The sequence below is a fragment of the Rana temporaria genome, chromosome 9 (assembly GCF_905171775.1).
Source record: "Rana temporaria chromosome 9, aRanTem1.1, whole genome shotgun sequence".
Classification (NCBI taxonomy): domain Eukaryota; kingdom Metazoa; phylum Chordata; class Amphibia; order Anura; family Ranidae; genus Rana; species Rana temporaria.
In genome coordinates this window covers 58,829,517-58,857,390 of record NC_053497.1, presented here as the reverse complement: position 1 = coordinate 58,857,390, position 27,874 = coordinate 58,829,517, and the positions used below count along the sequence as shown (strand labels likewise).

Sequence of the window (27,874 nt, the reverse complement as noted above, 5' to 3'; positions counted from 1 at the left end):
GAATTTTACCCTCCCTATTAGTCCAAGGGACAGCTATCACCGAGAGGACGTTTGTTCTGGTGACAATCAGAGATTCCCTCATTTTAGAGAGATTTTTTTTCACTTCCTGTTTTGGCTATGGGACAGGAAATTAAGGGAAATCTCCCCAATGAAACACAAATGTGAATAAAAAAACTGACAGGAGGGTGGTGGGTATATGTGATGAGGGGGACCACTCATGGTCCCAAGGGTAGCATCAGGGTGGTGATGCTAGCCTGTGATGCTGTGGGCTGAACGCTGGGTCACGGGATTTCTGCGGCTTCATCCAGCCCACAGCATCACAGGCTAGCATCACCACCCTGATGCTACCCTTGGGACCATAAGTGGTCATCACATATACCCACCATTACCCTCACACTCTGTGTTGAGCTCACATATACCCCAACATGTGCTACCATTGGGCTCCTGCTCCCGGGACCCCCCTACTTACCATAACCCTCCTTGTTATCAAGACAAGTAGGTCCTTCCATACACGTGTCCCCCCTGGCTACCGTACGGGACCCTGTTTGGTTGCGCCCGTTGTTCTACCGTGGCAGGACTTTTTTAGATTTGCTCCTGATGAAGCGGTACACACCGTGGAACTAGTTGAGACTGTCATAACCTTCAACCCATCGTGCTGTTTTCCCCCCCTGGGGACCTCTATTTTGGTGTTGTAGATGGTTATCACCATTTTAATTTTGTATTTTCTTTTGTCTGTGTTTTAATAAAATGTATTTTCTTTTTTAAATATTTACTTTCACTTCTTAACTTTGTAGTAGTACCATAATAGTCCTATTTGCCCCCCCCCCATCCCCTTGTTCTATGGTTCCCCCCCCCCCCCCTCTTTCTATATTCTAATCTCAAGGATGATGGTACCTTTTACTATAGTATTTACATATCCTACCCAAGAGGCTTTCATTCATAAAAGAGAAGTATGTTTGTTTGTTTTTTGCCTAATCATACTTACCTAGGTGGATGCATCATCAGTCCGATGCCACATCTGTCCCCTGCTGCCTCCTCACTGAAAACCGAGCCACAGAACATCGCAGATGGCTGGGTTTCACACTTCCACAAGCGGAGAGCTACTGCCTGTCAGTCTGCATGTCTTCTACTCTGCTCCTCCATGCTCATTGGCGCGCTGAGCTGTGAGGGGCGGTCTCAGTGGCTTGCTGAGAGGCTGAGACTGCCATCAGTCTAGGCAGCTGGCAGATCCAGAGTTGAGAGGATGCGCTGCCTCGACTGATCCTGGTGACGTCAGCGGAGAGCGGACTTCAGACTGCTCTCCGCTGAAAACAGGTCACAAGAGTGCAAAACGAATTGCACTCCTGTGACTCATAGGAGAAGCCCAGCCTAAAAAGCTCAGGCTGGACTTCTCCTCTAATTACTCTTGTTAAAGGGGTTGTAAAGTCAGAAGTTTTTTTTTAATCTTATTATATTCCTTAAGACAAAAAGCCTTTGGGCCAGATTCTCAAAAGAGATCCGCCCGTCGTATCTATGCTCCTGATTCATAGAATCAGTTACGCATAGATAACCATTAGATCCGACAGGCGTAAGGCTCTTACGCTGTCGGATCTTAAATGCAATTATTTTTTTTCGCCGCTAGGTGTCGCCGACGTCGTTTTCCCGATCGAGTATGCAAATTAGCAAAATATGCGAATTCCCGAACGTACGCCCGACCGACGCAGTGAAGTTACGACGTTTACGTAAGATTTGCGACGCGTAAAGTTGCCCCTGGGTATATGAGGCCCAGTCAATGTTAAGTATGGCCGTCGTTCCCGCGTCAAAATTTGAAAATTTACGCTGTTTGCGTAAGTCGTCCGTGAATGGCGCTGGACGCCATTTACGTTAACGTCGAAACCAGTGACGTCCTTGCAACGTCATTTAGCGCAATGCACGTCGGGAAATTTTAGGGACGGCGCATGCACAGTACGTTCGGCACGGGAACACGCCTAATTTAAATGATCCACGCCCCCTACCCGGATCATTTGAATTAGGCGGGCTTGCGCCGGAGGATTTACGCTACGCCGCCGCAACTTTACAGGCAAGTGCTTTGTGAATCAAGCACTTGCCCGTAAAACTTGTGGCGGCGTAACGTAAATGAGATACGTTACGCCGCCGCAAAGATGCGGCGATCTACAAGAATCTGGCCCTGTGTGTTTATCTCTATCCAGCAATGTTATAGGATTGTCTCGGCTGCTCGGGACTTTCCTTCTCATTGGCTGAAACAGCAGTGTGGTGCCATTGGCTCCCGCCGCTGTCAATCAAAGTCAGTCAGTCAATGAGGAGAGAAAGGGAGCTGAACCTGGCCAGAGCTCCTTGCCTGAATGGATACACTGAGCTGCAGTTTCGCTCAGGTGCCCCCATAGCAAGTGACCCGAGAAGAGGAGGATCTGGGCTGCTCTGTGTAAATTCACTACAAAGAGCAGGTAAGTATAACATGTTGGTAATTTTTAACAACAAAAAAAAAAAAATAGACTTTAGTATTACTTTAATGTATTGCGCCAAATTTATGAAGCATTTGGGACACTTTTGGACAGCAAATTGTCCACCAAATTCAGGTAGTTCTCAAATGTGGCAATTTTACATTTGGCGCATTCAATGTAACACAATGTAAAAGTGACACATTCAATGTCTCAGACAGATTTTGCAAAAGTGTCTCATGTGCATTCTAAAAGTGGCCACATTCAAGTACAAGTTCTAGACAGGTATATGAATTTGGCGCATTCTTCACCACGTTTCGAAAGCATGAGGGACATTTTCGCAAAATCTGCCTACACTAGTCTTTATGAATTTCAGCAGCTGTCAGGTCTGTACTCTGTACATACTGTATTCATTGCCGATCCTGACCTCCCTAGGGCCCTAAGCAAAATGACATGTCACATTAAAGTTGAGAAAGGGGGGGCACTGCCGACAGTGACATGTCACATTAAATATTAAAGTTGAGAAGCGGGGGTAGGGGGTGTTCTGCTATCGGAACTGACATCTTACATTAAAGTGAGAAGGCGGGGATGCTGACTTCTTACCTCTTCTCCCATGCAGCCAGCGAGTTGAGAAGCGGGGTGAGGGGCCAAAATGACTTCTCACCAGGCGGGCCTCTAATAATTTGGGGGGCCCCCTGCAGCTTTGCGGGGCCCTAAGCGGCTTGCATAGTGAGCCTATAGGGTGGATCGGCCCTGGCCGGAGCTGTCACTGTTTGCATGTAATTGGTTACATATAAACAAAGCCTCCGTCCGACCCTGGATGCAGCCAGTGTACGTCCAGGGTCAGCATTTCTGCAAAGTTTTGGACGCACACATAATGGCCGCAGCTAAGGCCTCGCTCCCATTAGTGTACTACAGCTTACATCTATGTGAGGGCAGAGGAGGAATGTATAGGAGTTCCCATTGATGTCAGTTGGGATGCAGCAGCTGCACAAGACACAGATGTTGCTCCCAACTTGACATGCGTGCGGGTGTAGGTGGCGGTGCATGGCCCTAAATGCAAACGGCGTGCATTCGGGGCCATGCAGCTGCTACATACTATTTGACATGAATGGGAATGCCTGCATGGAACACCCGTTCGTCCCTGTGTGGGTAAACACATGGGACAGCAGACAGGAACACTTATTAACTATAATTAAAATATAAAAAAAATAAATCCACACCATTGTTGGACTAATTATGTCTGAGGCTGCTTTATTATTGGATTTCAGACAGATATATTTAAAATAAATACATTTAATAACTTAAAGCAGCCTAGCCACTACGGCTCAGGCTGCACATAAATATATTCCAACTTTCAAAATTATCCAACAATAACTGAAATAAACAGATTTGTCACCCTTTGTATAATAAATATATATATATATTAAAACATTTATTTTATTATTTTATATATATATATATATATATATATATATATATATATATTTTTTTTTTTTTTAAAACAAAGGTGACCATACCACATAATTAGCAGCCGCAACAAAAAGAAAAAAGGGAGGGGGGGGGGGTTGGGGAACACCACAATCCTGTCTTCTGAGGCGACTGAAAGCTGCAAACGGAACCTTACTTTTATACCCCTAACTAGCACTGGTTTAAACTAGAACCAACTGGTACCAGGCCCTTAGCACCTAAAAAGTGCGGGAAAAACATGTGTACCCCGATCCCAGGCCATGTGAGCACCAGGTGCTCACCTAAAGCCTGGGAAAGTCACGTTTTTTAGCTGACTAGCCCATGTGAGGACCAGGTGTTACCTAAAGAGCCCTAGTAAGCTCCCAAAGGGGAACTTGAAACAGTCACTATTATTGAAAAAAAAAATGTAAAGTCCTGTCGCTTTCCCATGAGAAAGGGGGAATTTAAACCGTCTCCCCCTTTTCTAACAGTCCTCACACAGGTGTGTGCTCAGTGCTGTAGTATGCCCATGTGAATGAAGCTTAGACGGCCATTTTGGATGTGGCCATAGCGATGTTGCGGTGTCCAGAGGTGTCGTTTAGCCGCTTCTGAATGCAGGAAACTATCCGCTGCTATTCAGACATCTGAATGTAAAGTAAGTATGTAAAGTACATCAAAGGTAAAAGAAAGTGGAAGTAAAGTCCACTTTTTAATTTGTACCTACAGGTAAATGTATAATAAAGCCCTGTACACACGATCGGTTTGTTTTCCATCGGTGAAAAAAAAATAGAACATGTTTTCAATTTTTCCTATGGATAAAAAAAACAATAGAAAAAAATGATCGTCTGTGTGGAAGTCCATCGGTCAAAAATCCATGCATGCTCAGAATCAAGTCGACGCATGCTCGGAAGCACTGAACTTCATCTTTCTCAGCACGTCGTATTTTTGACTGATGGTGTGTAGGCAAGACTGATGAAAGTCAGCTTCATCGGATATCCGATGAAAAAATCCATCGTATTAGATTCCATCAGATATCCGATCGTGTGTACAAAGCTTGGGACTTACCTGTAGGTACAGTGAATATCTCCTAAACCTGCACTGTTTAGGAGATTTTCACACGGGGTGCAGTTGGTGACCTCACTCTGAAGGGAGGACATATCTGTGACATACCTTTAAAGTTCTGTGGTGGGGCTCAAACACACATGTGCAGGATTGATATTTATCACAGCCATTCTTACAGCCCACAAACCCGCAAGGCAGACCGGGTGTCAGGAAACAATGACAGAGCTGCACTGGAGGGCTCTGTGTCAGGTAAGTCTGTCATAATGTGCTAGTATAGGGTGCATACTAGCACATTATCACATAATGCTGCAGGGGGCACCATTTTTTATTTTGTTGGAGACGGTTTAGTACCGCTTTAAACCACTATGACCACTCAGCGATACTTTTCCATGTTTCTTTATGATAAAAGGCACTCTCTTTCTGACACAGAGCACACACAGCTCCTCACACAAGCTGGGGGCACACGTTCACCTTAAAAAGCTGTTATTTTCCAACTTCTTTGGAACAACAAGTCCCAGTAAACCCTCTTATCTCAGGCAAACAACATGCCTTCAAGATGAATTGCAGTAAGCAATCTAATTTTATACACCAGGCCCAGTTCCTGTGTAATTTCTCACACAGGCCTCTGCACACTGTAAAAGAATAAAACCCATCACTATCAACACTGCAGGAAGTGTGAGATAATATCTCCGCTGTGCGCTGATTGGCAGACCCGTACTGATTGTCCGGGGGACGGCTGCTGCCAGAGGCTTCTGGGAGTTGTAGTCCACGCCCCTTTCAAGTTGTCCAATCAGCCCGCCGGAGAAAACTACAATTCCCAGAAGGCTGTGCTCATGGCCAGCGTAAGGGATAGAAGGTCAACCAATGAGCGCGGACGGATTTTCATATGACAACGCCCACTGAGAGCAGACGAGTCCTTGATTACAATAAGGTACAGTATATAGACGGTGTATTTTATTTATGGGGACGGAGGAGCGGGTTGATATGGAGGGAGAAGGCTGTGTGGTGCGTGCACAGGGCCCCATAGACAATGCATTGCACGCCACTGCTGGCTACAGCTGCTGAGCAGAAGTTACAGACCTTCCAGGCAAAGTACAATGGAATGCTGATAGATGTTTACCTCCAATAGATCACAATACACTTTACTTACCTGGATTGTATATGGTGTAGTCTCTGTGATTGTGTATCTCTGCTTTCCAGGAAAGTATGGAATACAGAGTACTTTGCCATGATCATGTATTGTATTTCTGGATTTTCAGATGTTATAGAATTCTGTGATGTTTACGCACAGCGATCAGCCATAACATTATGATGACTGAGTGCTAGGTAAAGTGAATGAGGCCCTTTCACACGGGTGCACACGCCTGCCTTTACACACATGAACTTTAATGGCATCCCAGTCCGTAGGGTTCAAGATTGAGTTGGCACACCCTTTACAGCTATAACAGCTTCAACTCTTCTGGGAAGGCCGTCCACGAAGTTTAGGAGTGTGTCTATGGCAGGCATGTCCAAAGTCCGGCCCGCGGGCCAATTGCGGCCCGCGTTCCGGTTTTGAACGGCCCGCCTGGTAATTTGTACATGTACCGTATTTATCGCGGTATACCGCGCACCCCTAAAGTGGCCCCCAATCCTGTGGAAAAAAAGTTTTTTTGTTTTTTTTGTACTTACAGTTTTGGTGTCTTGCGCGGCGTCCATCGGCGGCCTCGTTGGGTCCGGCGTCCTTCTGCGGCTTTGGGTGTCCTCTAAGGCGGGTCGGGTGTCCTCTTCGGCGGGTCCGGCGTCCTCGCGTCCTCCCCGCTCGTTTCCCGCGCCGAGTTTGAATACTGCGCCGACATATACAGAGCGCAGTATACTCGTGTATTGTCGGCAATGCTCGGCTACCCGCGCTGACGTCCTGTACGTCCAGGACGTGAGTGCGGAAGGAGCCGAGACTGCCCGACTATACCCGAGTGTACTGCGCTCGGTATATGTCGGCGCAGTATTCAAAACTCGGCGCGGGAAAGCGGGTATCGGCGTATACTGCGCACCCACGATTTTGCCCTGATTTTCAGGGCACAAAAGTGCGCGGTATACGCCGATAAATACGGTATATCTTTTGTGGCCCCCGACAAATCCGGAGGCCACAAAAGATATATATGCTGGCTGCCTTGGAGGGCACAGGGAGGGGGAGGGATGAGTGCCGTGTCTCCTGCCCTGCCATTGAATGACTGTACTGTCCATCATAGGAGGCAGGACTTTGTATTAAAGAGGCCGCAGAGAAAACAGATTCTCCTGTATATAATGTGTTGGCACTCTTCCTGCCCTGTCCCTCTGAGGCCACAGATGGGCAAGGATCAGGCTGCACTGATGGCAATGGTGAGTCTACATTCACGGCAATGAGGGTGCTGCATTCATGGCAATGGTGAGGCTACATTCATGGCAATGGTGAGGCTGCAGATGGGCACTGATTAGGCTGCATTCATGGGCATTGACCCTTATTTTGCCTCACAGTTCTTTATTTAAAAATGTTAGTTTTTATTTTTCTTGAAACTTCCCTCTTAAAGTGAAGGTGCGTGTTATACAGTATATCCAAATTACACGCCCGAGCTCATCTCTTCACCACACACAACCCCAAAGGCAAGAGAATTCTTGCTGGGCAGTGTATTAGTTGCTCGGATGAACACACTTAGACCGAATTCAAAGAATGTCAGGCAAAATGGTTGGCCCTCACGCATGTTCACTTCATCAAATCTGGCCCTCTTTGAAAAAAGTTTGGACACCCCTGGTCTATGGGAATGTTTGACCATTCTTCCAGAAGAGCATTTGTGAGGTCAGGCACTGATATTGGACGAGAAGGCCTGGCGTGAAATCTCTGCTTTAATTTATCCCAAAGGTGTTTTACTGGGTGGAGGTGCCGGCCAGTCAAGTTCCTCCACCCCACGCTAGGGTGACTACATTTCCAAACTGCCATTCAGGGACACCCCCCTCCTTCACCAAAATTTGCCAATTTTGAAGGCTTATATGCAAGTAATTGACCATAATAGGGGTATTGGGGGGGTCCGGGTACTGCCTTGGGGGACATGTATCTATGCAGAAAAAAAATATAAACGTTTTTCAGGAGCAGTGATTCTAATTATGCTTAAAGCGCAACAATAAAAATGAACAATTCCTCTAAATATAGTGCCTGGGGGGTCCCCTTAGTCTGCCTGTAAAGTGGTGCATGTGTACCATGTATAGAAACTGCTGCAGCAAAAATGAAATTTCGAAAGGAAAAAAAAGTCAAATCACATTTAAATTGACTCACGGTTGCAATTGCATGCAACCGGCTATTGAAAAAAACAAACACAGAAAACATAGTGCACCCTCCCCCTAGTCCAAACCAGACCCCTCGGGCTCTGCCCCCCCACCCCAAAGCACCTTGTCCCCATCTTACCCTGGCTGGTGGTTGTGGTGGCATGCAGGCAGGGGGATTATCAGAATCTGGAAGTCCCCAAAGGGTCTGGAATTGACTAGGGGAGAGGGACCCCACGCCGTTTTGCTGGGCATTTGGCGGGGCGAACACCTTGGGCTGGGAAACAGACAGTTATCACCTGTCGGCTCATCAGGTGGCTGTGTCAGTTTCATTCCGGGACACTGTATTGTTCTGGATTGAAGGTCCCCGGGACTTGGGACAGAACTGCAAAATGCGGGACTGTCCCAGGCAATCCGGGACAGGTGGTCACCCTACCCCACACTCACTCATCCATGTCTTCATGGGTCTTGTTTGTGCACTGGTGTGCAGTCATGTTGGAACAGGAGGGGGCCATCCCCAAACTGTTCCTACAAAGTTGGGAGCATGAAATTGTCCAAAATGTCTTGGTATGCTGAAGCCTTAAGTGTCCCCTTCACTGGAACTAAGGAGCAAAATGTAGGCCAGTCAAGTTCCTCCACCCCACACTTCCTCATCCATGTCTTTATGGACCTTGCTTTGTGCACTGGTCCAAACCATTTGGTGGAGAAAGGATTATAGGGTGGGGGGTTGTATTCAGGGGTTGGGCTTGGCCCCCTAGTTCCAATGAAGGGAACCCTTAAGGCGTCGGCATATCAAGACATTTTGGACAATTTCATGCTCCCAACTTTGTGGGAACAGTTTGGGGATGGCCCCTTCCTGTTCCAACATGACTGCGCACCAGTGCACAAAGCAAGGTCCATAAACACATGGATGAGCGAGTTTGTGGTGGAGAAACTTGACTGGCCTGCACAGAGTCCTGACCACAAGAATAGCTTTTGGGATGAATTAGAGTGGAGACTGCGAGGCAGGCCTTCTCGTCCAACATCAGTACCTGACCTCACAAATACACTTCTGGAAGAATGGTTAAACATTCCCATAGACACTCCTAAACCTTGTGGACAGCCATCCCAGAAGAGTTGAAGCTATTATAGCTGCAAAGGGTGGGCCACGCACTATAGAACCCTTCGGACTAAGGCCCCTTTCACATTGAGGCGTTTTTCATGCGGTACAGCGCTAAAAATAGCGCTGCTATATCGCATGAAAAAACCTGCCCTGTAGTCTTCAATGTGAAAGCCCGAAGGCTTTCACACTGAAGCGGTGCGCTAGCAGGAGCGCTCCAAAAGTCCTGCTAGCCGCATCTTTACCGCGGTATAGGAGCGGTGTGTTCACCGCTCCTATACCACGCCTTCCCATGGAAATCAATGGGAAAGCGCGGTAATACCGCCCGCAATGTGGGCGGTATTAACCCTTTTTCGGCCGCTAGCGGGGGTTAAAACCTCACCGCTAGCGCCCGAATATTGCGGTAAATAGGACGGTATAGCCGCGCTACAAATAGCGCGGCTATACCGTCACCGCGGCTGCACGCCTCAATGTGAAAGCAGCCTAAGACTGGGATGCCATTAACGAGCATGTGCTTGTAAGGCTGGGTTCACACCAGTGTGAATTGGAAGCGGATTATGCGCAGCTACAGACTGGTCAGAGTGCCCATGCCAACACATGTTCACAGCCAAAAGTGGCTACAATGAGCACTTGAGCATCAGAACTGGACCATGGAGCCTTGGAAAAAGGTGGCCTGGTATGATGAATTCAAGAATAGTATGAGGAACACAACAATGAGTTTGAGTTTGACTTGGCCTCCAAATTCTTTAGATCTCAATCCAATCGAGCATTTGTGGGATGTGCTGGAAAAACAGGTTCGATCCACATAGGCCTCACCTCACAACGAACCCTGTCCTCAGGGCCCACTAACAGGCCAGGTTTGCAAGATAACTGAAATACATCACATGTGATATCATTTGCTGCTCAGTGATTGCCATATTCTAGGACTGCATCTCTCCAAGGTAATACATACAACCTGGCCTGTTAGTGGGCCCTGTAGGACAGGGTTGATGACCACTGCTTTAAAGCATCTGCTACTGACAGCTTGGTACCAAATACCACAGCATACCTTCAGAGTCCATGCCTCGATGGGTTATGATGGAAGGTCATAATGTTATGGCTGATCTATATACAGTACAGTGCAAACGTTTTAGGCCAAAGGGTAGTCACAGCAAATATTGATCTGATTAAAACATTTCTTTTGTTTACTCACTTTTTGTAAATTGATAAAAAAAATAAACAGCATTTCTTCACACCTGCCTGAAACTTTTGCACAGTACTGTATGTGTGTATATGTGTTATATGTGTGTGTGTGTGTATGTATGTATATGTATGTATGTATATGTATATATATATATATATATATATATATATATATATATATATATATATATATATATATATATATATATATATATATATATATATATATATATATATATATATATACTCTGTATATAATACTAAATACAGCCAGAAGTAGGATATTTGGGCATTATAACTAGGAGTCAGATATGAATGGTGGGGGATATAAATCTTTTATAAGTAGTATTAAAAGTTGACTTTTTTTTTTTCGTGGATTTGATTATTTTAAATATAATGCACAATACTGGTAAATGTAATTGTAATCTCTTCTATTACCTCCAGTATATCGGCTTCCACCTTCTCTGGGTTCAGATGCTGATCTTCCCTGCACAGAGTCTTTGAAGTGATTTTTTATTCAATTTTCTTTAACCCCTTCCATACTGGGCACTTATACACCTTCCTGCCCAGACCAATTTTCAGCTTTCAGCGCTGTTGCACTTTGAATGAAAATTGCGCGGTCATGCTACACTGTACCCAAACAAAATTGTTATCATTTTGTTCCCACAAATAGAGCTTTATTTTGGTGGTATTTGATAACCTCTGGGATTTTTTTTTTCTGCAAAAAAAAAAAAAGACAGAAAATTTTAAACAAATGCTTTTTTTTTTGTTTCCGTTACAAAACTTTGTAAATAAGTACGTTTTCTCCTTCACTGATGGGCACTGATGGGGCTGCACTGACGGGCACTGATAAGGCGGCCCTGATGGGCGCCAATGAGGTGGAATTGATGGGCACTGATGGGGCACTGATAGGCAGCACTGATGGGCACTGATAGGTGGCATGGATGGGCACAGATAGGCAGCACGAATAGGTGGCATGGATGGGCACGGATAGGCGACATGCATGGGCACAGATAGGTGGCATGGATGGTCACTGATAGGTGGCACGGATGTACTGTATTATATTGTACTTATGGATGCCAATCAGTGCCAAACAATGCCTGCCAATCAGTGATGCCCATTGTGGGCACTGATTGGCATCCATTGTGGGCACTGATTGGCATCCCTGGTGGTCTAGGGTGGCATACCTGTTGGTTGGCATCCCTGGTGGTCTGGTGGCATCCCTGGTGGTCTAGTGTGGGCATCCTTGGGGGGGCTGCTCTGATACTCGATCAGCACAAACCCCCCCTGTCAGAGGAGCAACCGATCGGCTCTCCTCTACTTGTGTCTGACAGACGCGAGTGAGGAAAAGCCGGCCGGAGCGGTGCTCCGCGATCGCGCGGTGGGGGGGGCAGCCAGAGACGCAGGATACCCCAGGCCCCAGTTCGCTAATTCTAGTCGCAATTGCGACCTGGCGCCCAGGAATTGTCGAACGCTGGCCTAAGGGAATTCCTTGGGGACCACCAGGTCTCCAGAACTAATGTCCCCATGGAAGATGTCCTCTATCCTAGATTGTAAACTCTAACGGGCATGGCCCTCTGATTCCTCCTGTATTGAATTGTATTGTAACTGTACTGTCTATATAAATCCTGTATAATAATAATAATATATTTATTTTCTGGGGAAAACCCAAAATTTTGGATTTTCTTTTACTTTCACTTTCAATTATGGTAAACGGGTCAAAATAGAGAGGGAATCTCCCTTATGGGGACACAGACAGCAATAAAACCTGACAAACATTTCTAATCCCTCTCCACTCTATCCAAAACGAAAAAAAAGTTTTGCATTTAGTTATACTTTAAGAAGCCCAGGTAAATTCCCGATGTTCTTGGCTATATCCATACAGTCTTTGCTATAAAATTTACTCAATTTATTTACAGGTGTCCACCATGACCAAGTGCATTGTGAAGGACTGTCACAGTAATTCTGGGACAGACAGCGGGGTCTTACTACACGGTTTTCCAAGCTCTCTTGATCTAATTAAACTTTGGTTACAACAGACGGGTAACAGCTTCAGCGACATAGATGCGTTTGCACGGAACGTTCTGTATTCTAGATCTGACCGCTATCAGATGTGCTCCAAACATTTCTCCCCAAAAAGTTACGTTACCAATGGCACAAAAATGGTTCTGAAGCAAGATGCGGTTCCCACACTTTTCCAAGAAGCACAGTGCGTCTCCAAAGGCCCATCATGCCAGAAGGTTCGAGAAGAAGCAGACGCGCGTCTACATTCTGCTTCATCCAAGGCTTATGTAGAGAATCGGCCCACTTCACCGCAACACAGACAAAGAAATCTACATACAGATGAGCAAGAAAATTCTGAATGTATGGAAGAGAAACAATGTTCAACAGTTACAATGAAAATGATTGACAAAGCAGTCGGTACTGATTCATACTATGGTAAGATGTTGGTCCTCATCATACTTATCTTTAAGGCCCCGTTTACATTGGGGCAGGAGGCGCGGTGGCGGTATATCGCCGCTAAAAATAGGGGCGCTATACCGCGGGGATTGCCACGGGAATCGGCCGCTAGCGGTGCGGTATTAACCCCCGCTAGCGGCCCGATAAAGGGTTAATACCGTCCGCAATGCGCCTCTGCAGAGGCGCATTGCGGGCGGTATTGCCGCGGTTTCCCATTGTTTTAAATGGGAAGGAGCGGTATACATGCCGCTCCTCTCACCGCTCCAAAGATGCTGCTGGTAGGAGATTTTTTTCTCTCCTGCCAGCGCATCGCCTCAGTGTGAAAGCCCTCGGGCTTTCACATTGAGTAGGTAGTGAAGGAGTTTTTCAGGCGGTATAGCAGCGCTATTTTTAGCGCTGTACCGCCTGAAAAACTCCTCAGTGTGAAAGGGGTCTAAAGGGGGAGTATAGTGTGTTTTTAGTGTAATCGCAGTGTTTACCCATATGTAATATTGGTGTTTGAGTTCTAACATTTTCGCTTCCAATTATTTTATGAAAGTTATTAACCACTTCAGTACAAAGCATTTTCACCCACTTCCTGCCCAGGCCATGCAACACTGTACCAATATGAAAACTACAAAATGGGTTATTGATTTATGTCATAGTAATGGCGGCGATCTGCGATTTTTGTCAGCACTGTGATATTGCGACGGACACTTTTGACACTATTTTGGGACCGTTGACAATTATACAGCGATCAGTGCTATAAAAATGCACTGATTACTGTATAAATGTTACTGGAAGGGAAGGGGTTAACACTAGGAGGTGTTCAAGGGGTTAAATATGTTACCTAGGGAGTGATTCTAACTGTGGGGGGAGGTTACCGATCAGTGTTTCTATATACACACAATCAGTCTCCTCTCCCCTGACACACACACACAGATCCACGTTCCTGTTCTGTGACCGGCAATCGCGGGTGCCCAGCACGCACATTGGCGCCTGAGTGAAGCGGTGGGAGTGCGCGCCCCCTAGACCCCAGTCATATGATGGCAGAGCCACCTTGCGGCCGTCATATGTCTATATGTGGGCTGGGAAGTGGTTAATACAGAGGTTTGTAGGGAAGCTACTAGACAGGGAGCTACAACTATTCTAGCAGCGCTTAAAGCGGTAACCATTTTGTGATCCAGCCAGTAACATGTATCCTATCTTATGGGGGCTCCTCTCTGGATGGAGGCACAATGAAGACCCCTCGCAGAGTTGCATTGTCAATCTTGGGAGATGGTAGTGTTATGCCGCATACACACAACCGTTTTTCGGGTTCTAAAAAATGACGTTTTTAAGGGTCTACTTAGCAAAGTTATCCTGGTGTTTTGGGCCCTGTGTAGAGTCCAATTCACTTCAGAGTAAGTCTGTTTCTGACGTTTTCATTTTTTCTGCAGATATCATTGAGAGCAAGATTGAGAAGATGCTGAATAAAAGACTCCTAAACATTGCAATGGAAATAATCACTATGCTTGCTGGTGAGGTGAGAAATAGTTGATACTAGTAAAGGACAGATAACTGTAAAATCTTTCACATTACACTATGTCAATGCAATAAATCTGACAATCTACGGTTTTCTAGTGTGTAAATCTCCTGTATCTTAAAGTGGAAGTAAAAGGGAGCACTAGACAAAGGTTGTGAATTCTGGGAGCCTTGACATCACCTGTAGGCTCACGTGGCCCCTGCTGGTGCTCCCTCTGCTCCCCTGCAGCAGCCACTCACTGAGACAGGGGAGCCAGAGCTGCAGGATCATGTTACCAGACTACCAAAGACCACCTTCTGTTAATTATGATATATTTAGACCAACTACCAAAAAACAGGAAACATTTCAGAGATGGCAGACCCAGTTTAGCAGACACTCCAAATCATATTGTCCATATGGAGAAAAACCCTATCCACTAGAGAACAAAGCTCAGGATAATGTGCTTTAACCAGTTTTCGCCCGCCTGCAGATAAACCATTGTGGCCAGCTGCAGGCTAAGGGACGTACCTGTAAGTCACCCAGCACATGCACAGTGGCGCGCCCCCTGGGGTGTGTAGAGCGTTGCTCCCATGAAAGCTGTGTCCACCAGACACAGTGTATTGCGGCTCCCGGTACCCGGATGCTTTAAGTGGCCAGGAGATCATGTGATCCCTATGCTGCTTCCACATCTATTGTGATCAGAAAACCCATGACATAGATGACTGCAGTTCTGGAGAATTAAGGCATTCAACAACTCTGAGGTGAGACTGCATACTTTTATCGATTCCTTAAACTTTATTGAACAAGTGGTAGAAGCACTACAACCTGTTCCTCTTCTTTGAGAACTAGAGTAGTGTAGAAGAACAGGTTGGAGTGCAGTTTAAACCTTGTTCACAGTAACAGGTGACTTTATTGCATTTTAGATGCCTCAACCACTTGGCAATGTTCCTCACAAACTTTTAAATTAACAGCAGGCAGTACATATTTAAAATTCATGAAACATTTGCATCGCTAATAATGCCGCGTACACGCGGTCGGTCCATCTGATGAGAATGGTCCGACGGACCGTTTTCATCGGTTCACCGCTGAAGCAGACTGATGGTCTGATGTGCGTACACACCATCGTTTTCAAAACCAATTGGGTCAGAACGCGGTGACATCAAACACACGACGTGCTGAAAAAAACAAAGTTCAATGCTTCCAAGCATGCGTCGACTTGATTCTGAGCATGTTTTTGAACCGAAGCTTTTGCGTACTAACCATCGGTTTTGACCTATCGGTCAGCCGTCCATCGGTACGATTTTAAGGCAATTTTTCTTTTTTTGAACTGAAGGACAACAGACCGATGGGGCGTACACACGGTCGGTTTGGACCGATGAAACTGAACTTCAGTTCGTTTTCATCGGTTTGGACCGACCGTGTGTACGCGGCCTTAGCGTTGTGGTGTGTAAAAAAAAATCAACACATCATAGCTGGCAGGTGTTTCCATTGAAGTGCATTACAAATGTACCTATAGCAGTTGACAAGTATTTTTGAAAAATCGGAAGGCAAAACTGGAGGAACAACGTACCCCAAAAAGCCTTGTAAAAATGTTAGGGGAGATGATATATTTGTTGCAGCAGCCACTTCCTGTATACTCTACTGATCAAGATGGCTGCTCTGATCCATGAAGTTGAACAGCATCCTGAGCTGTATGACCCTACAGTGAAAAAGAGACTTGGGCAAAAATATACCAACGTGTGTCTCCAAGGGATTTTGGAGAGCCTGTCATCCAAAAATAAAAAAGGGAAAGTAAGTATTATGTACTGAATATTGCTTTTGTACATTCTAACTTTTTAAAGGGTTAGTTCACCTCTACAATAAAAAAAAAGCTCTGTGCGTTGCAGCCTTCCCATTGTATTACAAAGTAGTGCTTCAATTTTCAGAATAAAGTACCTTTTTGTCGCGCCTCTCCTGAGTCTGGCCCCAAAACTCTAATGCCGCGGACACACGATCATTTTTCAGCATGAAAAAAACATAGGCCCAGATTCACAAAGGGCTTACGACGGCGCAACGCCATGTACGCCGTCGTAAGTCCTGATCTGGGCTGTCGTATCTATGCGACTGATTCTTAGAATCAGTTACGCATAGATAGACTGCTCTTCCGCTGTCGGATCTTAAATGCAATTTTTTTTTTCGCCGCTAGGTGTCGCCTCCGTCGTTTTCCCCGTCGAGTATGCAAATTAGCTAGATACGCGAATTCCCAAACGTACGCGCGGTCGACGCAGTGAAGTTACGATGTTTACGTAAGGTTTGCGCGGCGTAAGGTTGCCCCTGCTATATGAGCGGCAACCAATGTTAAGTATGGCCGTCGTTCCCGTGTCGAAATTAAAAAAATTACGTCGTTTGCGTAAGTCGTCCGTGAATGGCGCTGGACGCCATTTACATTCACGTCAAAACCAATGACGTCCTTGCGACGTCATTTGGAGCAATGCACCCTGGGATATTTTCTCGACGGCGCATGGGCAGTACGTTCGGCGCGGGAACGCGCCTAATTTAAATGATCCACGCCCCCTACCCCGAAACATTTGAATTAGGCGGGCTTGCGCCGGGTGATTTACGCTACGCCGCCGCAACTTTACAGGCAAGTTCTTTGTGAATAAAGCACTTGCCTGTAAAACTTGCGGCGGCATAACGTAAATCAGATACGTTGCGCCCGCCCAGTTTTACGCTGCTGGACGAGAATCTGGGCCATAGTTTTTCAGCATGTCCAAAAAACTAAGTTTTCCCAACTTCATCATTAAAACGACGTTGCCCACACACCATCGTTTTAAAAAAATGATCTAGCAAAGCGCGGTGACGTACAACACGTACGACGGCACTATAAAGGGGAAGTTCCATTCGCCTTTGGGCTGCTTTAGCTGATTTCGTGTTAGTAAAAGACGATTTGCGCTTTTCTGTCTGTTACAGCGTGATGAATGTGCTTACTCCATTATGAATGGTAGTTTTACCAAAATGAGCGCTCCCATCTCATAACTTGCTTCTGAGCATGCGCGGGTTTTTTACGTCGTTTTAGCCCACACACGATAAATTTTTTACAACCTGAAAAACGACATAGTTTAAAACGACGTTAAAAAAATGCAGCATGTTGGGCGTTTTTCAGAACCTGAAACATAATGTGTAGCCCACACACGATCATTTTAAATGACGTTTTCGAAAAACAACGTTTTTTTTCATGCCGAAAAATGATCGTGTGTACGCGGCATCAGGTTCTTGCCCTCATTTATCCTGCTTTTGTGGCAGTATGCTCTGAATGTTGGGCGCACAGCCCCAGCAAAGCATGAAATGACTCATGCATGCGCAGTTCATGCTCTCTCACTCTGTTGCAGAATAAGATTTGTTTCGGCAAAGCACTGAAGTTCAACACAGAACCAGGCCTAGCATAATTCTCTTCCAAGATAAATATTATTTTTGACAACTTCTATAATTTATCTAACAGATTATTAATATTGTTATATACCGTAATTAATAGTATCCTTTATCATTATATTGCATTCTTTTAAGAGATCACCTTAGTAGTTTAACTGTATGTGTACATGTGATCACAGAAGCTCTTTCTAAGTGTATCTGCTTTCTTTATGGTATAGGAATATATGATGGTGAAAAAGAACTCCCACGTGCCTAACACATCAAAAAATGAGGTGAGCATTGCACTCTACATAACACCTTCTGGGTATAGCAGTGTTTTCCCTAGAATTAGATTTTAGCCAGGTGAGATTAAAAAAGTAGTCTGGTGGTACAAAAAAGAAAAAAACTGTGTAAAATGCACACACGTTTATGAAACACGCTATTATTATTTTTATTGTACACAGAGTATAACCTCTTAATCTAAATTGTCCACTAAATCTAAAAGATCAGACTGTACTAAGTTAACAAATACCAAATATAGCCAATGTCTAGATAATCAATATGAAACCTGTGCTTGCAAAACAACGAGAGACTATAATAAGCAAAAAATCTCGAGTAGGCTATGCAGCTCATGATGTTTACCTAAATGTTGGCCATTAACCACTTAAGACCCGGACCAAAATGCAGGTAAAGGACCCGGACAGTTTTTGCTTTTCGGCACTGCCTCGCTTTAACTGACAATTGCGCGATCGTGCGACGTGGCTCCCAAACAAAATTGGCGTCCTTTTTTTTCCCACAAATAGAGCTTTCTTTTGGCAGTATTTGATCACCTCTGCGGTTTTTATTTTTTGCGCTATAAACCAAAATAGAGCGCCAATTTTGAAAAAAATGCAATATTTTTTCCTTTTTGCTATAAAAAATATCCCCCAAAAATATATAAAAAAAATATTTTTTCCTCAGTTTAGGCCGATACGTATTCTTCTTCCTATTTTTGGTAAAAAAAATCGCAATAAGCGTTTATCGATTGGTTTGCGCAAAATTTATAGTGTTTACAAAATAGGGGATAGTTTTATTGCATTTTTATGAAAAAAATATTTGTTACTACTAATAGCGGCGATCAGCGTTTTTTTTTTTCGTGACCGCGACATTATGGCGGACACATCGGACAATTTTGACACATTTTTGGGACAATTGTCATTTTCACAGCAATAAATGCTATAAAAATGCATTGTTTACTGTGAAAATTAAAATTGCAGTTTGTGCCCAGCCGTGCCATTCTGCCGACGTTTATGTGCAGGAGGCGGTCCTTAAGTGGTTAAGAGATTGTTTACCTCTAGCATGTATGGGGATACCTAGTATGTTTCACATAATGGGCTTTTATGTATGTGTATATGTTCTAAATGCATGTACACTTGTCAAGGTGTCTTTATTAAAAAAAAAATATTTATATAATTTTAACTTAATAACAAGCCCTCTATCTGATACTACTTAAGTCACAGGTGTCAAACACAAGGCCCGCGGGTTGAATCCGGCCCTCCAGGCCATTTCATGTGGCCCTCCTCTGGTCCTACTCCAGACCCTTACTTTCTGCTTTCAAGCAAAGCATCCAGCTTCTTCCCAGCAGCAGCATAAGGAAAGGGGGTGCACTGTGATGTAAGGGAGAGTGGGGGACTCAACTTCTGATGGTGGGGTGGCTCTTGACATCTAATGTAAAGGGGAGGGGATGCGCTGGACATCTAATCTTACAGATACAACCGGCCCTTCTGAGGGCAATCATAATGCTGATGCGGCCCACAATGAAATTGAGTTTGACACCATTGACTTAGGCCATGGGTGTTCAACCTGTGGCCCTCCAGCTGCTGCAGAACTACAAATCCCATCATGCCTCAGCATTTGAAAGTCATGCTTGTAACAGTCAGCCTTGCAATACATCATGGGACTTGTAGTTCTGCAACAGCTGGAGGGCCACAGGTTGCGCACCATAGGCAGTAACGGGCATTCAGTACAAAGGCATCAGGGTTTTAGTAGATGCCTACTCCACTTCCTCTAGCCCCTACAGATCTGGATTTGACAGCTGTGTACCCGGAAAGAGTTGAGTAAGTCCGGGTTCATTTAGCTTAGAAGAGATTGGTGAATGGCAGTTCACAGTTATCCTGCCGTTCTCCAGCCTGAATCCCACCACAGTGGTCCTGTGCTCACAGAGGAGCAAGGTGAGTCCGGGGATCACAATGGGTGATTGGGAGGGGGAGAAAAGTCTGCAGTGTTTACCCTTGAAGGCTTGGCAAAAAAACTGTAGGGAGGAATCTGGTATTTCATAAAACTTTGATTCATGTGCAAAGTATGTGTATCCTTATTTCTCAGAGCTGCTTATTTATTGGGTTTCAGGTGCCTGTAAAATGTGGTGATGTCTCAATCTCTTTCTCCATGGATGAATGGGATTATATAGAAAACCATAAGGATCTTTATCAGGAGGTGATGGCAGAAAGTGATCAAAGGCCCAGCAGTTGTTCACCCCCAGAAGAACCAGGTGATTCCCTTTGCTTGAAATAAAATAAAACCTATGGGTATCTCTAGAAACCTGTTACCTTAGGTTTATCTATACCACCTTTCCCTATGACACAATGCAATGTTTGAACTAAGAACACTGTGAATGACTTAGGCGGCCAGGCTGGCGAAGCCCCGCACAGCCATGTTTTTTTTTTTTTTTTTTTTTTTTTTAAAGTGGGTCTCCACTATATTGGGGACCTCAGGATCTAACCAGTACTATATAAACTACATGTTTTAATCGCCCTGCTAGGTAATATAAGGGCTTCACATTTCAAGAGGAAGCAAACCCTCTGAAAGTTTTCCTAAAAAAAAAAAAACCCTGCAAGATAAAGGCATAATGAGCTAGAATGCATAGCATACTAGTTCATTCTGAATTACTTACCTGAGATCGAAGCCCCCGTAGCGACCCTCATTCCTCTCCTCCGACGCCGCTATGATACCCAAAGTGACTTCCGGGTATCGCTGCTCCGGCGCTGTGACTGGCTGGAGCAGCGATGATGTCACTCCCACGCATGCGCATGGGAGCCGTCAGGGACAGCACGGTCCCATTCATTACCGGCACGTTCATTGCGCCTGCGCTGTTGTCTACGGCGTGCCTGCGCCGTAGACATCGGTGCAGCCTTGTCTGCAAATATCTCCTTAACCGTTTAGGTTAAGGAGATATTTCTTGCACCTACAGGTAAGCCTTAATCTAGGATTACCTGTAGGGCCAAGTGGTCTGTAAGGGTTTACAACCACTTTCAGTCTTGCAATTCTTTTTTTTTTTTTTTTTAGTCTCTTTATTGGTTTTAAATAGAGTTACAGAAACAGAGCCTCTAGGCCATGGGTGCTCAACCTGTGGCTCTCCAGCTGTTGCAAAACTACAATTCCCATAATGCCTCAGCCTTTGGGAGACATGCTTGTACCTGTCAGCGGCTTGCAATGCCTCATGGGAATTGTAGTTCCGCAACAGCTGGAGAGCCACAGGTTGAGCACCCATGCTAGGCATTCCCCAGCTCGAAAAGTACCACATGGATCGGTACCTAGCAACAGGTTATCTGTCTAAACAGTGCTGTTAGCAACAGAAAAAAACAAAAACAAGCAAACAAAACATAAACAACAAAACTTTACTGCTCAGCCACTCTATTTGGAGAAATTATGAAAGGAGAATGTCAGGAGGGTCTTAGCAGGCGTTAGTACGGAGGAGGTAGTTAATGTGTATCAGATAAACCGACTAATCTTGAGCAGCATTAGTGGAGGCGGAATCAAGCCATAATTTCCAAACTTTGTCAAATTTAGCAGTACACCCACGGGAGTCAAATGTTGCTTTATATAATGGTATTGAAGAGTTGACCAAGGCTTTCCAAGATGTCAGAGAGGGCGCATCTGATTGTTTCCATTTTAGTAGGGATGTCCCGATACCGATACTAGTATCGGTATCGGTACCGATACCGAGCATTTCCCTGAGTACTTGTACTTGGGGAAAATGCTCCGATACTTCACCCGAATCCCGATACCTGGGCAGTCAGAGTGATCGGTGCGGCAGAGGAGTTGCAAGTCTTCTCTGTGCTGCCTTCTCCCCCCGTGCTGCCTTCTCCCCAGGTGCTGCCTTCTCCCCAGGTGCTGCCTTCTCCCCAGGTGCTGCCTTCTCCCCAGGTGCTGCCTTCTCCCCCCGTGCTGCCTTCTCCCCTTGGGTAAAAAAAATAAAAAAATATTGAAAATTCTACATACCTGTATGATGCCCTTTTTGTTAAGTATTTGACCATGTATCGCACTGATTATTTCAATTATGAAAAGTAGAGTTTTCTTTTAAAAAATATATCGTTGCTGTGACTTTAGTCAAAAAAAAATGTATTATTCACTTTTCTAAAAATGAGATTATTTTTTTTTATCTTGTTTTTATTTAGCAGAGCCCTGTAATGAATTTGTAACACAAACCTCTGTTACTGATAATCATGAAGATGGCCAAACCAGAGAGAACTTTAAACAGGTGGATGTTGCAACCAACACATTCACAAGTGAGTGATGGGTTATTTAATGTATATTTATGTTTTATCTGATGTACAGCTGACTTATAAAAGCTTTGTATAGATTTGCTTTACAGTGTTGTTTGGTCTCTGTAGGTGAATCAAGTACTGCGTCAAGTGATCAAGAAATAGAGGAGCTTTGTGTAAACGACTCCATGGAGACCATTGACGAGCAAGAGGAGGCCTATACGGGTGCGTAAATAAAAGTGCGAGCACTCACTGGTGCAAATAAAAGAATTGAGAAAAATAGAGATCCTTTATCTTCTTGGAAAACTTCCAGGAATGAAGAGAGAATGCAGAAATTATGGGACTTTAATTGTGCCAAAATAGAAATATTACACAACAAGAAAATAAACTTACAGAATTTATTATAATCATAAAAAAAAAAGAAAAATCCATAGACACACCATAGACCATATTTAGGCTAAATTAAAAAAATATGCAGTCAACATATTGTGAAAGCCTGGTGGATCAACAAGTTTTTCGCTTAGGGATCCACGTTCACTTGTAAGTTGATTGGTTTACAACACATGTACATAAGAAAAAAACAAGATAAAAGGGGCCATCAACAGAGTCCTCCACATATTTTGCATAATGATACACTATGGCCCGGATTCACATACATCGGCTCATATTTATGCCGCCGTAGCGTATCTCATATACGCTACGCCGACGTAGAGCGGAGAGGCAAGCACTGGATTCACAAAGCCAATGCTGCCAAATCTGCGCTGGGTTTCCTATGCGTAAGTCGTCGTAAGTGGGCGTGAGCCATGCAAATGAGGCGTGACCCCATGCAAATGATGGGCCGAGCACCATAAAGATACAAATAACGAACGGCGCATGCGCCGTCCCGTGGACGCATCCCACTGCGCATGCTCAGAATCACGTCGGAACTACTCCCTAAGATACGACGGATCACTGCCTACGACGTGAACGTAACCTACGCCTAGTCATATTCACGTACAACGTAAACGACATAAGATACGACGGCTTGTGTTCCCTGGTCCATACCTTTGCATGGGTTGCGCCTCCTATATGGGGAATAACTTTACGCCGGACGTACGACTTACGCAAACCGCGTATATTATGCGCCGGGCGCAAGTACGTTCATGAATCGACGTATCTCCCTCACTTCCATATTTGAATAGGAAATCAATGGGAGCGCCACTTGCGTCCAGCGTAAATATGCGCCCACGATACGCCGGCGTAGGCAAGTTACGTCGGTCAGATGAAGCCTATTTTTAGGCGTATCTCGGTTTGTGAGCACAGCGCATAGATACAACGGCGCATATTTGCACTTACGCGGCGTATCTCGAGATACGTTGGCATAAGTGCTTTGTGAATCCGGGCCTAAATTGCCAAAAGTATTGGCACGCCTGCCTTTACACACACATGAAATTTAATGGCATCCCAGTCTTAGACCGCAGGGTTCAATATTGCGCTATAACAGCTTCAATTATTCTAAGAATGCTGTCCACAAGGTTTAGGAGTGTCTATGGGAATGTTTGACCATTCTTTTAGAAGCGCATTTGTGAAGTCAGGCTCTGATGTTGGACACAAAGGCCTGGCTCACAGTCTCCGCTCTAATTCATCCTGAAGGTGTTCTATCGGGTTGAGGTCAGGACTCTATGCAGGCCAGTCAAGTTCCTTCACCCCAAACTCGGTCACCCTTGTCTTTATGGACCTTGCTTTGTGCAGTGGCGTGCAGTCATGTTGGAACAGGAAGGGGTCATCCCAAAACTGTTCCAACAAAGTTGGGAGCATGAAATTGTCCAAAATATCTTGGTATGCTGACGCCTTAAGAGTTCTCTTCACTGGAACTAAGGGGCCAATCCCAACCCTTTAAAAACATCCCCACACCATAATCTCTCCTTCACCAAATAATTTGGAGGGGTGGTCCAATACTTTTGGCAATATATTGTGGATGAGCGAGTTTGGGGTGGAGGCTTTCTTGTCCAACATCAGTGCCTGACCTCACAAATGCGCTTCTGGAAGAATGGTCAAACTTTCCCATAGACACACTCCTAAACTTTGTGGACAGCCTTCCCAGAAGAGTTGAAGCTATTATAGCTGCAAAGGGTGGGCCAACTAGTATTGAATCCTAAGGACTAAGACTAGGATGCCATTAACGTTCATGTGCGTGTAAAGGCAGGTGTCCCAATACTTTTGGCAATATAGTGCATCTGCCCAAAAAGAAAAGAACGGAATGTAAGCAACATATACCATGCCACACTGTTAAATCCCAAAGCCACCACTGCAATTGGCCTCACTTGCTATACATTTCCCACTGCCTGCAGCATGCCCACCTCAAGGTGTCCTCCAGTATGGATACCCCATCATCTGTACAAAAATGGCATCATTTTTTTGTGCAGTTTCAGTGCAATTTCAAGTGCACTTGTAGTTTGCACTTGTAGTGCAAAGTGGATTTGCCTTTCGTAAATATACCCCATTATATTTATTTTACAAATAAATATTTTTATAAAGGTTACACCTATGGCACTGGTGTCATAAGCATTGATGTCTAAAGAGGGAAAATAACATTAGTTAATTGCTTTTAGGCCCCGTACACACGACCGAACATGTCTGCTGAAACTGGTTCGCGGACCAGTTTCAGCAGACATGTTCGGTCGTGTATACGTCCGATCGGACAGGATTCCAGCGTACATTTGCCCGCCAGACTGTTTTCGAGCGGACAAATGTTTCTAAACTTGCTTAGAAACATGCCCGCTGGAATCCTGTCTGTCGGACATGTTCGGTCGTCTGTACAGACTTACCGTACATGTCCGAGCGGCCGCTATCCCTCGCATTCGTCGAATGACTTCGACGCATGCGTGGAAGCATTGACCTTTCAGCGTCGCGCACGTTTCCGCAGCGCGAACACGTCACCGCGCTGTCTGTCCGCGCGGATTGTCTCTCATTTCTGTATGATGGCGTGTACAGCCATCATACAGAAATCTCCGGGCGGGCATGTCTGCTGAAAACGGTACGGCGGACCGTTTTCAGCGGACATGTTTGCCCGTGTGTACAAGGCCTTAGACTGTTCATCTCCAATTGCACAGAGCTAGGATGGGGAGGGGTTTTGAATAATTTCGGGCTCATTCGGCGCCATGTGAAATTTGAACGTCAGCTAGTGAGCTCTGTAAACAGTTGGACTTTTTTTTGCAAAACATGGCCTTTTCCTGACAATCCTCTCCAGGCTGCGGTCATCCCTGCTGCTCGTGCACCTTTTTCTTCCACATAACTTTCTATTAATGTACTTTGATACAGCACTTTGGGAACATCCAACTTCTTTTGCAATTACCTTTTGAGGCTTTCCCTCCTTATGGAGGGTGTCAATGATGTTTTTTTGCACAACTGTCAGGTCAGCAGTCTTTCCTATGATTGTGATTCTTACTGAACCAGACTGAGACTATTTAAAGGCTCAGGAACCCTTTGCAGGTGTTATGGATTAATTAGCTGATTAGAGTGGGACACTTTAAACCTAGAATATTGCACCTTTTCACAATATTAAAATTTTCTGAGATTGTGGATTTTGGCTTTTCATGAGCTGTAAGCCATAATCATCACAATTCTGACAAATCACGGCTTGAACTATCTTGCTTTGCATGTAATGAGTCTATCTCGTATATTAGTTTCACCTTTTAAGTTGCATTAAGTGAAATAAATAAACTTTTGCATGATATTCTCATTTTTCGAGTTTCACCTGTATATGCAATAATTCATACATATCTGTTTAAAAAAAGTAAAAAATGTAGTAAAAAATATGGATGTTGACGTTTAGCGATATCTTTTAAACAGATGATTCTAAAAGCAGTGATTTTGGAGAAGAGCCCTACATTATGACTTGTTCCCCTGGAGAGATGGTAGAAGATGGCAAAACCATGTTACATGGTTCCCAAGCAGAGGACGAGGAAGGGTCTATGCCTGCTGAGTCACCAAAGCAGGCAATGGAAAATCTTGCTTACTCTTCTACGTCTGGTCAGTGTGAAGAACAGGCTTGGAGCGATTATGAGAGATATGTTGGAGATCCCAGTTACACATCGGGAGAGCCGGTACAAATTAAGGAAGAGAACAGTCAGTTTAACTACAACTACAGTGAAGAACCAGCTTTTATAGATCCCAATCCCACCCATGAGGAACGTAGTGAGCTGTTTGACACCATGAATAACCTTCTCATCCACCAAATCACATTTGGCCAGTCTTCTTCAGCAGATAAGCCCTATGCTTGCAGCCACTGTGAGAAACGTTTCGCTAAAAGATCACACTTGGGAATGCACCTTAAAACTCATACAGGAGAACGGCCTTATGCCTGTGCCGACTGTGGCAAAAAGTTCACTCGAAGGTCAAACATGCTGACGCACTACCGTACCCATACTGGAGAAAAGCCATTTGCTTGCCCCAAGTGTGGCAAACGGTTCACACAGAGCTCTCACATGGTGACACACCAAAGGACGCACTCTTCTGACAAACTCTTCAGTTGCCCTGAGTGTAAGAAGCGTTTCACTAAGTGGTCCTACCTAAACTTCCACCTTCGAACACATGGAATAGAAAAACTGAATGTACCCTGACAGTTGCTTGGTTGCACCTGTGATATAGATCAGCAGACTTAAATTCGTCCATTAACTATATGCTAAAAAAAAAAAATGCTCCAATAAAACATGAAAAATGTTTATTTAAACTTCAAGACCACAACCTTCTTGCTAAGTGTTACTCATTTTCACCATCAGATTGTCATGGAAGGTAAATCTGAGCATCTGAATTTATGCCTAAGAGTACATAGGCCAATAATTCTATTGTCCCAGCTTTCTGAGCCCACTGCATCCTCTGTTAACCACGTTGGAGCATGAGAGGGAGGTTGCACAGAACAAAATTGCGTGTCATGGCCAGAAGCAGAATGAGAACCCTAATGAATATGGCTGCATTGGATTACATAGAGCTCAGATTAATGGTTAATAAGGACTTTCTAATATTCGTGCAGTTTTATGTCTTGGACATCTTTTTCCTGACTGATTTGCTTGCACAGAAAGTTTCTTACAGTGGAACTGACGCTTATACTACATTGTTTTGAAACAATGGAGAAGTGCCAAAACCGTCATTGTATATCTTGTTATGACAAGATAAAACACAAACTATATACCAGCAACATATTTTGTATTGTTTTTTGCAGTCCTTGAACTGATCTGACCATGTAACTTGTGTCTGGAGAAATCCTAACACAGCCATCCAGATCTGCCCTCTGTGACTGAACTTGTCTTTCCTTACGGAGCTACTTTTCTTTGCAATGAAGGAGAATATTGCCGCATGAAATGTGTTAAAAAAAAAAGTGACTTCCTGTCATCATATTAATTGATTATTTCTGTTAAAAATCACATAAAAGCTGCAGTGATAGTGCTGTGCCTCAGAAGAAGGAGGACGCATAGTGAGTTCTGGGAGATGTTACCTCTAATGCTGGCCACACATGGAAGTTTTAGGGGACAACTTCACCTTAAGT

The 27,874-nt window shown here is 44.6% G+C and overlaps 1 protein-coding gene across 3 annotated transcripts; it reads left to right on the top strand.

Annotated features, from left to right (window-relative positions):
- Positions 1-5,775: 5,775 nt before the first annotated feature.
- On the top strand, positions 5,776-27,706 carry LOC120913575 (gastrula zinc finger protein XlCGF53.1-like). Of its 3 annotated transcripts, none has more exons than XM_040323604.1 (8): positions 5,776-5,880; positions 12,420-12,939; positions 14,379-14,464; positions 18,070-18,123; positions 20,216-20,357; positions 22,267-22,374; positions 22,480-22,575; positions 26,182-27,706. In XM_040323604.1, exons 1-8 carry the CDS (start codon positions 5,836-5,838, stop codon positions 26,949-26,951), a joined length of 1,821 nt encoding a protein of 606 aa, XP_040179538.1. In that variant the 5' UTR covers positions 5,776-5,835; the 3' UTR covers positions 26,952-27,706. The 3 variants fall into 3 exon arrangements, with proteins under 3 accessions (XP_040179538.1, XP_040179537.1, XP_040179539.1); XM_040323603.1 differs by having other exon boundaries at positions 22,264-22,374; XM_040323605.1 differs by lacking the exon at positions 5,776-5,880 and adding an exon at positions 5,917-6,041 and having other exon boundaries at positions 22,264-22,374.
- The last annotated feature ends 168 nt before the right edge of the window (positions 27,707-27,874 follow it).

What these genes read in the sequence shown, in the direction of transcription:
- LOC120913575 (XM_040323603.1), top strand. Translation starts at nt 5,836, where the DNA reads ATGACAACGCCCACTGAGAGCAGACGAGTCCTTGATTACAATAAG. An exon ending in GAGTCCTTGATTACAATAAG is followed by an intron (nt 5,881 to 12,419) that starts GTACAGTATATA and finishes ATTTATTTACAG; the next exon opens with GTGTCCACCATGACCAAGTG. An exon ending in GCAAGAGGAGGCCTATACGG is followed by an intron (nt 22,576 to 26,181) that starts GTGCGTAAATAA and finishes TCTTTTAAACAG; the next exon opens with ATGATTCTAAAAGCAGTGAT.